At 51.6% G+C, this 12,404-nt stretch overlaps 1 protein-coding gene across 2 annotated transcripts in view; it reads left to right on the top strand.

The window, feature by feature from the left end:
- Window positions 1-12,404, top strand: part of ATRX (ATRX chromatin remodeler) — a 144,014-nt gene that overhangs the window by 23,187 nt on the left and 108,423 nt on the right. For both annotated transcript variants that reach the window (XM_076053581.1, XM_076053582.1), the window contains exons 5-6: window positions 2,071-2,423; window positions 7,287-7,463. In XM_076053581.1, the coding sequence (XP_075909696.1) occupies window positions 2,071-2,423; window positions 7,287-7,463 (530 nt within the window). The remainder of the gene's footprint in view (window positions 1-2,070; window positions 2,424-7,286; window positions 7,464-12,404) is intronic.

Genomic DNA, 12,404 nt, shown 5'->3' with positions numbered 1-12,404 from the left:
CCCTCTTGTTCAGGGGTGCCGCAGTGGCTAGGAGATGTTAATTACCTCGCCTGGAGTACAGGAGGTCGTGCTGTATATTTGGAGTTTGCGTGTGTGTGCTAGTGACGAATTGGCATGTTCTGTTTACGTGACAACCCCTTACTAGTTGGCTGTGTCGGGTGGTGGCGGGTTTTAGCGACACGTTTATATATTTACGCCATCTAACACACAAACCTCTATTATGGTCTCTGTCCGTGGTCACGTGGATTTTTCTCCAGGTCCTCTGGTTTTTCCCTCCAGATTTAGAATCGGCATCACGCGTTTTACAGTATTTGGCTGTTGTACATTTCCACGCGATGATGATGAGCCACTTTTTGTTGGGCTGTCATTTGAGGCCTGGTCTCTTCTGAAAAAAGAGCTGTACAGCTCATTGGGCATTACCTGGTAAAATAAAAAATAGTGTAGTTTCAGTAGCGGCGACATCACCACGGTGTTCCGTGTCAGGCTAGGTGCGCTTTGCAGCTGTCGCATAAAGTGTGGAAGGCTCGCTGCTGGCCAGAGGTCACGGGTCAGACCCAAGTGTTATGGGTTGGCTGACTGAGATGACTGGCAGATGCACACCAACTGTCCCTCCTCACTGTGGCAACGCGCTGCGTTTCATCCGCCCGGCGCTCCGCTCGTTGTGAGCGTGGCCCCTCTGTCCCTCCATTGTTCCCGGAGGGCGACTGCCTCCAACTGCCCAGGAGCGTCCTTCGCGAGCCGCCTCCTTCACAGAGGCCGATCTTGACACAGCTAGTACCGCTCTCACTGGCAAGTTCGTTCAGCTTCGCAGCCTTCTGTACGTTATCTCTTCTCCAGCCCATGTTGTGCCGGTTAAGCCCCATCTATCTGGCCAAACAGAAGCTGCTTGGGCATGCAGTGGCTGAGCATGTGGGCTACGTAACCCAGCCAACGCAGCCTCGCCTGCCGGAGTAACTCGTCGATGATGGGGGGGACCGTGTCCCGATGAGATCCTAGGTGACGACACAGTGGCAAGATGTTAACGACCTCGCCGGGTATACAGGAGGTCGTGGGTTCCACGCCAACCCTGACGCCTGTATATTTGGAGTTTGCTTGTCTCTCTCCCCGTGGTCGTGTGGATTTTTCTCCGGGTCCTCCGGTTTTTCCCTCCACGTTTAGAATCAAACATCACGCATTTAGAGTAATTGGCTGCGATACATTTTTACATGATGACAAGTCACTATGTTGAGCTGTCACTTATGACAGCTCGGGTTGCTTCTGAAAAAATATTTTTTTCGTAGCTCAGCGGGCCTTAGCTGGCAAATAAAAAATTGTTTATAGATTTTATACTCTTTTAGAATGATGTCACGGGAATCTTTAACGTTCACCGAGAGGGACGTGGCCGTGGTACAGTCTGTTCTCGTATAACGTGGCGGTAGGCAGTTGCGTTCTTTTAAGAACACCGCGTTATAATAAATAATATAATATAGGGGGTGTAGTGCACAGTCCGCGATGGCATGCGAGATGCGTCGAACAAAGACTGAGGCGCGTGTGTGTGACGATGCTGCGCCGAGGGAGCCATAGGACCGATTATTCTTACTCCCACTGCGATGTACTTCCGTTCACTCGATCGCATTGTATCCAATTCGCATTCGGCGTTATGTAACAAAAATGTGTTCCCTGTAATGCATTCATCATCATCATCATCACGTTGTATCCAATTCTCATTCGCCGTTATATAACAAAAAGTGTTTCCTGGAATACATTCATCATCACGTATCCAATTCGCATTCCGAGTTGTATGCAAAAAAGTGTTCCCTGTAATACATTCATCATCGCCTTGTATCCGATTCGCATTCCGCGTTGTATACAAAAATGTGTTCCCTGTAATATATTCTTCATCGCGTTGTATCCAATTCGCGTTGTGAAAACCACACGCGGCGTTATAGGTGAACGGACAATTTTTTTCCCGTCTAGTTTTGCCCGAACCGTGGTGATAACCGGGGCGGGACGTCGGATTCGAACCCGCAGACATCGCCGCCGCGCGAGACACCGCCTCACCGTTCCCTCTCGCCCTCCCTCTCGCTCTAGGAAGCCCGCGCACGTCGTCAAGGTCATCGCTTCTGATGACGACAACGACGATCTGGCCGAAGAGGAAGACGCCAGGAACAAAGAGCAAGGCAACAACAACAACAACAACAACGATGACAACGACGATCTTGAGGACGGACAGGAGGTGGATGACGACGGTGGTGGTGGTGGTGGTGGTGGCGACGACGACGATGGTAGCGGTGGTGGCGGTGGATCTAAGGGGCGAGTGGGCATGGTTGGAGGGCGAGGAGGAGGAGGAGGAAGGAGGAGGGACAAGGAGAGACAAGCGACACAAGAGCAGGAGGCGGAAGATTCTGCCGATGCCGCCATGGATGTCTCGGAACTGCCCGAAGGTGAGATTCAAGATTGGTTCTGCCATGGGTCTCTGTGAGAGTCTGTGGATCTCTGTGCAACTTGTATCTCTGTGAGATTCTGTGGTTTTCTGTGAGTATGGGTCGCTGTGTCAGTCTGTGGATCTGTGTGTGAGTCTGGAACTCTTGAGACTGTCGATCTCTGTGAGAGGCTGTGGATCTCTGAGACTGGATCTTTGTGAGCCTATGGGCCTCTGTGTGGGTCGGTGGTTCTCTGTGAGACTGGATCTATGCGAGGTCTATGGGCTTGTGTGAGGCTATGGTTCCTCTGTGAGAGTTTGCGGGTCTCTGAGACTAGATCTCTGTGAGAATCTGTAGATTTTTGTGGGACTGGATCTCTTTGAGTATATGGGTCTCTATGTGAGTGTGGATCTCTGTGAGTCTATGGGTCTCTGTGTGAGTCTATGGGTCTCTGTGACAGTCTGTGGATCTCTGTGTGAGTCTGGATCTCTGCGAGACTCTGGATCTCTGTGAGAGTTTGCGGGCCTGTGAGACTCTATGGATCTCTGTGAGTCTATGGATCTCTGTCTTTTATTGGCAGTGGCAAAACTCGCATCCCAACAATGACACTCAATTGATTTTGATAATGTTGAAAAACGAATTACTACTGGCCAAGACTAGTTAGATAATCTATTGAAATTGAGAGAAATAAAAAAGAATTGTAACCGTTCGGATAGCTACAGGCTTAGTGCTGCTTGGAAGTGAATTATCAAGTAATACACTGTTTAACTGTATACCTATGCAGGTCACCATACGTCGATGGTGATTAACTGTGAGCAGACAATAACAGGAATTGCGATCTCTTGCACCCAAAAATGGCAGGATGTACGTGCATATAATGTATGTTGATTACCCTATAAATAACCCAACCAGTAATGAATACCCATTGTAATGTATATACACGTGTAAAGACGACTTCGACGCACTTGTCTTGCGATGGTTTATTTTATTAAGGAGCCACGTGCTCACCCTCGAACAGGCGGAGACCCCCACTGCAACAGCCCCGAGTCTACCGCGCATCTCCCTTATATACCGTCCGAGGCCACGCCCCCAATCCCGAACCTTCTCGCTGGTTCTAGACAGCTCGCTCCGCCGGCAGACTCCACCGTCCTCTTCCGTCACCTCGCCACGCTCCTATTCTCGATCTCGATCATTCCCGTAGCCACCAGTCCTTTCGCACCCACAACTAATACCCCTGTCATTACCTCCCATAGCCACCAGTCCACTCGTACTGCAGGCTGACTCCCCTGTCATTACCTCCCGTGGCCACCAGTCCACTCTCACTGCAGGCTGACTCCCCTGTCATTACCCCCCGTGGCCACCAGTCTACTCGCACTGCAGGCTGACTCCCCTGTCATTACCTCCCGTGGCCACCAGTCCACTCGCACTGCAGGCTGGCTCCCCTGTCATTACCTCCCGTGGCCACCAGTCCACTCGTACTACAGGCTGACTCCCCTGTCATTACGTCCCGTGGCCACCAGTCCACTCGCACTGCAGGCTGACTCCCCTGTCATTACCTCCCGTGGCCACCAGTCCACTCACACCATAGGTTGACTCTACTGTCATTACACATACATCAACCCCCCCCCACCCCCCGACCTTCGCACCTGATTGGCTCACAAGTGACGACATCGCATTTACCGCCTCTATTTAAGACCGAAACAGCAGGAGGATTTCTCCACAACTCTGGCTGTCGCCTGATGATGCTAGTTGTAATTGATGGCGAAACGTCGTACTAGAATTGTAAATGTTGCGGGTTTACTCTCCCAACACACCGGTGTGCTGTACTAGCAACGAATTGCCACTTTTTTTGACGTGACAAACCTTACACGATTTAACCCAAAAAACCTCTGTTATGCACTGTGGTTCTCTGTGAGAGTCTGTGGATCTCTGTAAGTCTACGGCTCTCTCTGTGTGTGTCTATGGATCTCTGTTGCGAGTCTATGGATCTCTCTTGAGTCTTTCGGTCTGTGTGTGATGAGTCTACGCGTCTCCGTGTGAGTCTTCGCGTCTCCGTGAGAGTCTTTAGCGAAAGAGCGTGGATGAGATGGAGCAACGGAAAAGAACGAATTAGAATAAGAGAAAAGCGATTGATTGATTGATTAGAGTGTGGGAAAGTGAGAATGAGAGAGATGGGCTGGGGATGAGAGAGCACAAGGGCAGAGAGAGATATCCAAGAGGAGGAAAGTGAGAGATTTCAAAGGGAGAGAGGGAATACTCTTTGGTTCTATTGGGTAAAGTCATGTAGGTGAAAATAATATTAAATAATAATATTTTCACCTACGTGACTTTACCCAATAGAACCAAAGAGTATGGATCCTAGCAGTCACGAAAGCTTTAAATCTAAGAGAGAGGGAATGTTTTTTTTTTTACCAAGTCAGGCCCCCACCGAGCTACGTAGTTCTTTGTCAGAAGTGACCTGGCTATCACAAATGATAGCTCGGCGAAGGTGAGAGAAAGAAGGTGAGAGAGGGGGAGAGACAGCAAGAGAGACAAGGTGGAAGAGAGAAAGAGGGAGAGATGGAGAGGGGGGTAATGAGATGGGGAAAGAGAGAGGGGGAGAGGGCAGAAGGGGTTGAGAGGGAGAAAGTGAGAGGCAGAGAGCGTTTGCTCAATGTTGTCTCATCAAGCACGGAGTAAATGGAGGTGGCTCAGAGGTGAAGAGACGCTGAGCCAACATTGAGGATGGCCTGGGTTCGGATCCTGGGTCTAGGTGTCTGTCTCTATCTCCCAGGGGGTTCATAAAGGCCGTGTCAGAGACACTGAGATGGCACAGCTGAGATCCTGGGTTCCAATTTCGGGTTTCAGCCCCAACCGCAGCGATTAAACTGGGGTCCCATAAACTCCTCACACAGAGACCCATAGACTCCTCACACAGAGACCCGTAGACTCCTCACACAGAGACCCATAGACTCCTCACACAGAGACCCATAGACTCATCACACAGAGACCCGTAGACTCCTCACACAGAGACCCGTTGACTCCTCACACACAGACCCGTAGACTCCTCACACACAGACCCATAGACTACTCATACAGAGATCCATAGACTCCTCACACAGAGACCCGTAGACTCCTCACACAGAGACCCACAGACTCCTCACACAGAGCCCCGTAGACTGCTCACACAGAGACCCGTAGACTCCTCACACAGAGACCCGTAGACTCCTCACACAGAGACCCGTAGACGCCTCACACACAGACCCATAGACTCCTCACACAGAGACCCGTAGACTCCTCACACAGAGACCCATAGACTCCTCACACAGAGACCCGTAGACTCCTCACACAGAGACCCATAGACTCCTCACACAGAGACCCGTAGACTCCTCACACAGAGACCCATAGACTCCTCACACAGAGACCCGTAGACTCCTCACACAGAGACCCGTAGACTCCTCACACAGAGACCCGTAGACTCCTCACACAGAGACCCGTAGACGCCTCACACAGAGACCCGTAGACTCCTCACACAGAGACCCGTAGACTCCTCACACAGAGACCCGTAGACTCCTCACACACAGACCCGTAGACTCCTCACACAGAGACCCGTAGACTCCTCACACAGAGACCCGTAGACTCCTCACACAGAGACCCGTAGACTCCTCACACAGAGACCCACAGACTCCTCACACAGAGCCCCGTAGACTGCTCACACAGAGACCCGTAGACTCCTCACACAGAGACCCGTAGACTCCTCACACAGAGACCCGTAGACGCCTCACACACAGACCCATAGACTCCTCACACAGAGACCCGTAGACTCCTCACACAGAGACCCATAGACTCCTCACACAGAGACCCGTAGACTCCTCACACAGAGACCCATAGACTCCTCACACAGAGACCCGTAGACTCCTCACACAGAGACCCATAGACTCCTCACACAGAGACCCATAGACTCCTCAAACAGAGACCCGTAGACTCCTCACACAGAGACCCGTAGACGCCTCACACAGAGACCCGTAGACGCCTCACACAGAGACCCGTAGACTCCTCACACAGAGACCCGTAGACTCCTCACACAGAGACCCGTAGACTCCTCACACACAGACCCGTAGACTCCTCACACAGAGACCCGTAGACTCCTCACACAGAGACCCGTAGACTCCTCACACAGAGACCCGTAGACTCCTCACACAGAGACCCGTAGACTCCTCACACAGAGACCCGTAGACTCCTCACACAGAGACCCGTAGACTCCTCACACAGAGACCCGTAGACTCCTCACACAGAGACCCGTAGACTCCTCACACAGAGACCCGTAGACTCCTCACACAGAGACCCGTAGTTGTCCTTCCCCCACACCTCCGATTAGCACGGTTGTCTACGTACGGTTGCGAAAGAAGTTCGGCATACATACAGACACACGTACATACAACTCCTGAGTCCTGGACATGTAAACCTGAGGCTGTACAGGGGAGTGACCGACCTTTGTCTGTGTGTGGGGGGAGTGGTGGTGCAGCGGTTAGCGCTACGCTGCGCTACGAACCTGGCGACCCGAGTTCGATTCCCGCTCACGGCCAACACCAGTGACGATTATCTGAACCGGTCCTGGGCCTTCCCTAGGTCTACTCGGCCTCAAATGAGTACCTGGTGCGGTGTGTAAATATCGACACTGGGGAGACAAAGGCGGCCGGGCGTGGTGCTGGCCACCCTCCCCTTTGTGTGCCATGCCGGCCTTCATAGGTGCTCGCTAACAGCACTTGCTCCTACAATCTGTTAAGGCTACACGGGGGATCTTTATCCGTAAGAGGTTTTTGGGTGAGATCGCGTAAATATATAAATGCGTCGCTAAAACCCTTCACCACCCGACACAGCCGTCTTTGTCTTTGGGGTTTGCAGGCACGGTGGTGGTGGAGCCTGAGCCGGTCCAGGATGAGAAGAGGGATGCCTTCCGGGGTCCAGAATTCCGAGGAGGAAGTGAAGGAGGAGGAGGAGGTGGTGGTGGAGGCGGAAGAGGAGGAGGAGGAGGGAGTGAAGGGAGGTCCGGAAAGTCACGACGATTGGTGCACGGCGCAGGTAAAGGATGCAGAATCAGAAGAGCTGCGAAGCTCTTGTGTTCCACCGATGTCGAGCATGTGGCGGGTCGGCAAGTTAAAACCACAGCAAACGACAACACACCCGCAAACGACAGCAAACAGTGCAGTGAAGAAGACACGCACGTGGAGTTTCCCCGGGTTAAGGCCGAGTCGACCTAGGGGGAGGCCCAGAAAGCCACGGTGTAAGCAAGGGCGCACGCGCGTGGAGTGACTTGGCTAAGGCCGAGTCGACCTAGGGGTTAGGGGAGCCCCGAGAACCGGTGTCCAGAACATTCGCTCGCCAAACAACGAACTCGGCCCTCGTGTGGCGGGGGGCGGGTGGTCTTTTCGCGAGTAGAGGGAGCTCGCGGGCGGAGAGGGGGTTTGGTTACTGCTTGGTACTGTGTGTGGGAGGGGGGGTGGCACCTGGACCTCTCTTCGATTTGCGAGGCGACGCGGTTGAAAGCCCCACGGTAATTCTGCGTGCGCTAGACGAAAGAACAAAAAAAAACCAACGGTGTCTGTGCTTTTTTTTTTCCACCCCTGGAAAAGTAAAAAGAGAGAGGTGGGGGGGGGGGGGAGAAAGGCGTCTTTAACAAATAGCCGATTCCTTTTAAGCTGTGATTGTTTTGTCGCGCGCTTTGGTTTAATTTCCCATCGATTTGTGTTCTCACATGCATCGTTTATTTATATATCGCTTAGCTGGCTCGTGGGGTGGGTGATTGAGAGGGCTGGCGGGGGGTGGGATGGGTGGGTGAGTGAGTGGACTGGTGGGTGGGTGGGTGGCTGAGTGAGCGGCTGAGTGAGTGGGTGGGTGGGTGAGTGAGCGGGTGAGTTGGTGGGTTATTTAGTGAGTGAGCGGGTGGGTGGTTAAGTGTGTGTGTGATTTTAGTAAGTGAGCAGGTGTGTAAGCGAGTCGTTGTATGAGTGAGTGAGAGTATTAATGGGTGGGTGAGTGCATTGGTGTATAGGTGGGTGAGTATGTTGTCGGGTGTGTGGGTGAGTGAGCGAGTGGGTGGGGTGGGTGAGTGAGTGGGTGGGGTGGGTGAGTGAGTGGACTGGTGGGTGGCTGGGTGGATGGCTGAGTGAGCGGCTGAGTGACAAGTGGGTGGGTGAGTGAGTGGACTGGTGGGTGGCTGGGTAGGTGGCTGAGTGAGCGGCTGAGTGAGCGAGTGGGTGGGTGAGTGAGCAGGTGAGTTGGTGGGTTATTTAGTGAGTGAGCGGGTGGGTGGTTAAGTGTGTGTGTGATTTAGTTAGTGAGCAGGTGTGTAAGTGAGTCGTTGTATGAGTGAGTGGAAGTATTAATGGGTGGGTGAGTGCATTGGTGTATAGGTGGGTGAGTATGTTGTCGGGTGTGTGGGTGAGTGAGCGAGTGGGTGGGGTGGGTGAGTGAGTGGACTGGTGGGTGGCTGGGTGGATGGCTGAGTGACGAGTGGGTGGGTGAGTGAGTGGACTGGTGGGTGGCTGGGTGGGTGGCTGAGTGAGCGGCTGAGTGAGTGGGTGGGTGGGTGAGTGAGCGGATGAGTTGGTGGGTTATTTAGTGAGTGAGCAGGTAGGTGGTTAAGTGTGTGTGTGTGATTTAGTGAGTGAGCAGGTGTGTAAGTGAGTCGTTGTATGAGTGAGTGAAAGTATTAATGGGTGGGTGAGTGCATTGGTGTATAGGTGGGTGAATGAGAGTGTTGCCGGGTGTGTGGGTGAGTGAACAAGTGGGTGGGTGGGTTGGTGAATTTGTGGGCTGATGTATGAGTCGGTGGTTGACTGGGTTGGTTGGTGGTTGGGTGGGTGGGTGATTGGCCGGGTGGGTTAGTGGATTTGTGGGCGGGTGGGTGGATGGATGAGTGGGTGGGCGATCGTGAAAATGTTTGTCAATATTTGTTATTAAATATACAAGGGCTGATGGACATGTCATCAGCCCGAGAGAGGGAGGGGAAAAAACGGCGAGTCACCTTGATGGTGAAGGTTGAGCCTTGCAATTTCCTGCTCATGCCACTGCTGGTGGATGTGCCTCCACCTCGAGGTCTTATTATTTATGTACATGAGTCTCTGCGTAAGCCTCTCTGGGACTCTCTGAAGTCTTACGGATTTCTGTAGGTACTGGTATTTTAAGTCTGTGGGACTATGTAAATCTATGGGTATCGGTAAGTCTCTCGGGTCTCTGTGTGAGTCCATGGATCTCTTTGCGAATCTCTGGGTTATTACATGAGTCTATGTAATTCCGGTACATACATTGGAATGCACACATGCTCACGTTGCCCCGTACAATCCCTCACCCTGACAGACCCGAGAGGCTCACTTAAGTGACTGTCTCCCCATGTTGCATGCATTTAATTTATCAACATACTTCCGCCGCAACCCCATTTTCTCTCCATTTCTCCCTCTCTCTCTCTGTCTTGCTCTCTTTCTCTCTCGCTCTCCCCCGCCCTCCCTCGCTTGCACGCTCACTCGCTTACCCGGCCCGTCCAAAGTCGAAGTCAAGTCTATGGGTGTATGTAACTCTATGGGTTCTCTGTGTGAGACTATGGGTTCTCTATGTGATCCTATGGGTTCTCTTTGTGAGCCTATGGGTCTCTGTAAATCTGTGGGTAACTGTAGGTCTGTGGGTCTCTGTGTGAGCATATGGGTCCCTATGAGTCTGTTAGTATCAATGCGAGTCTATGGGTCTCTGTGTGAGCCTATGGGTATTCCTGTGAGTCTAGTGGTCTCTCTGCAAGTCAACATGCATCCATGTGTCTTTGTAAATTTATGGGTCTCCATGTAAGCTTATAGATCTGTGTGTGCCTATGGGTTTCTTATCTAAGTCTATGGATCTCTGTGTAATTCTGTGGATCTCTATGTAAGCATGTGGGTCTCTTTGTAAGTCTTGCTTTGTATATATGTGTCAGTAAGTTTGGGGTATCACTCTATTTTAATCTATGACTGTAGTTGTGTGTCTTTATGAGTGCAAGCCTATGGGTCTCTGTAAGTCCACTTCACTGTATGCATGTTTGTGGGTCTATATGCTAGATTATTGGTCTGTGCCGATGTTGCCTTATACAAGGCTGTGGATCTTCTGCGAGTCTGAATCTCTTAGACTCTGGATCTCTTGAGTCTATGGTTATCTGTGTTAGTTTATGGGTCTGTGTGAGTTTTGATTTATGTATGTCTATGGGTCTCTTATGTTATTCACCGTGTCTCAATACGAGTAGGTGGTTCTTTGACTATTGCTCTCTAAGCTTTGTTTTGCTGTATGTATATCTTAGGGTTTCTTATGTTTTTCTGTGGATTTCTGTATATGTCTCTGGGTCTCTGTGTTAGTCTAGTCTGGGTCTCAATATTAGTCGGTGGTTCTCTGTATATGGCTCTCTGTAAGCATATGTTGCTGTGTGTGTATATATGGGTCTCTATGTTAGTCTCTGGGTCTCTGTGTTCGTCTGTGGGTATCTATGTACATTATTAAGTCTGTGGATCATTGTAATCTCATATGTTTATAAAAATCCAATTTAATTTTTTTTCCTAGATAAACACATCATCTCAACCCAATCTCGCCTGCTCTCCCCGCTCTTTCAATCTCTCTCCCCCTCTCGCCCCACCTCTCTCTCCTCTCTCTCTCTCCCTCTCACTCGCTCACCTTACCGACCAAAGTCAAAGGAGCCACGAGTTCGATCGCGGGAAGCCGAGCCCTCTGCGTGTGTGACACACGCCCGGTAGGGTGGGGCGGTGGGTTTGATAAGATATGGACGAAACGCCACAGGCCCCGTCATCTCGGGGGGCCCCCCTTATAATTGCCGACCTCTGGCAGATGTTTGATCGATATTATATTCCGTCGATGGCGATTATCCGTCAAGAGCGACAACGCCCGCCCGCCCGCCCACCCCCGTTTGGAAATTCAACGGGAGCTGGTGCGTGTGTGCATGATGTTATCTCCCTCGCCTGGTACGCAGGAGTTCGTGGGTTCGGTGGGTTTTAACAACGCTTCCATGTGTTGTTGAACAGTACACACATTTTTTATTATTGTGTTCCGGCTTACGAGAACCGGTCGACGTACGATCGGCTCTCGGGAACGAATTCGTTCGTAAGTCGGGACGCTGCCTCTATATATTCACATGGGGTGAGCGGCTGTTGTGAGTGGGTTAGTGAGTAGGTGTGCTAGTGGCCGAGTGGGTGAGCAAATGGGTGACTCGGTGAGTGGGTAGAGAGGTGTGTCAGTGAGTAGTTGGGTGGGTGGGTAGGAGTGTCAGTGGGTGTGTAAGGGTATGTGGCACCGAGGTGGCGAGATGTTATCTCCGTCGCCTGGTATGCAAGAGGTTGTGGTTTCGATCCCGACCCTGACGGCTGTTTTATATTTGGAGTTTGCATGTCTCTCTTCCCATGGTAGCGTGGATTCTTTCTCCGGGTCCTCCGGTTTTTCCCATCCGCGTTGAGTATCAACATGCGTTTAAAGTATTTGGCTGCTATAAATGTCCACATAAGCCACTTCGTTGAGCTATCATTTGCGAGCAGGTCACCTCTGAAAAAGAGCTATGTAGCTCAGTGGACCTTACCTGGCAAAATAGTTTAAATTTACTGTGGGTCTCTGTGCGGGGCGGTAGTGTTCATGTCAGTGAGTGAATGAGTGAATGAATGACTCAAAAAGTAATTGGTGCATTTACTCTTTCTCCTCTGGGGTCACGTGACCTTGTCTGACCCTTTTCAACAATTCCCAAAAAGGCCTCGGGAGGGGATTGTGAATGAGGGAGGTGAAGTGAGAGGAGAGAGAGAGAGTGGGGGGAGAGATTCGAGAGAGAAGGGAGGACCGGTGGGAGAGAGGGGAGAGAGAAAAGGGATGAGGGAGGGGCAGGCAGGGGAGAGGCAGGCAGGGGAGAGAGAGGCAGGCAGGGGAGAGAGAGGCAGGGGAGAGAGAGGCAGGCAGGGGAGAGAGAGGCAGGCAGGGGAGAGAGAGGCAGGCAGGGGAGAGAGAGGCAGG

This window comes from Petromyzon marinus, chromosome 61 (genome assembly GCF_048934315.1).
Source record: "Petromyzon marinus isolate PM22_M1 ecotype Great Lakes invasive population chromosome 61, UKy_Petmar_22M1.pri1.0, whole genome shotgun sequence".
NCBI lineage: Eukaryota > Metazoa > Chordata > Hyperoartia > Petromyzontiformes > Petromyzontidae > Petromyzon > Petromyzon marinus.
Note: the sequence above shows the minus strand (reverse complement) of the source record. Positions and strands in the feature narration are given on the sequence as shown.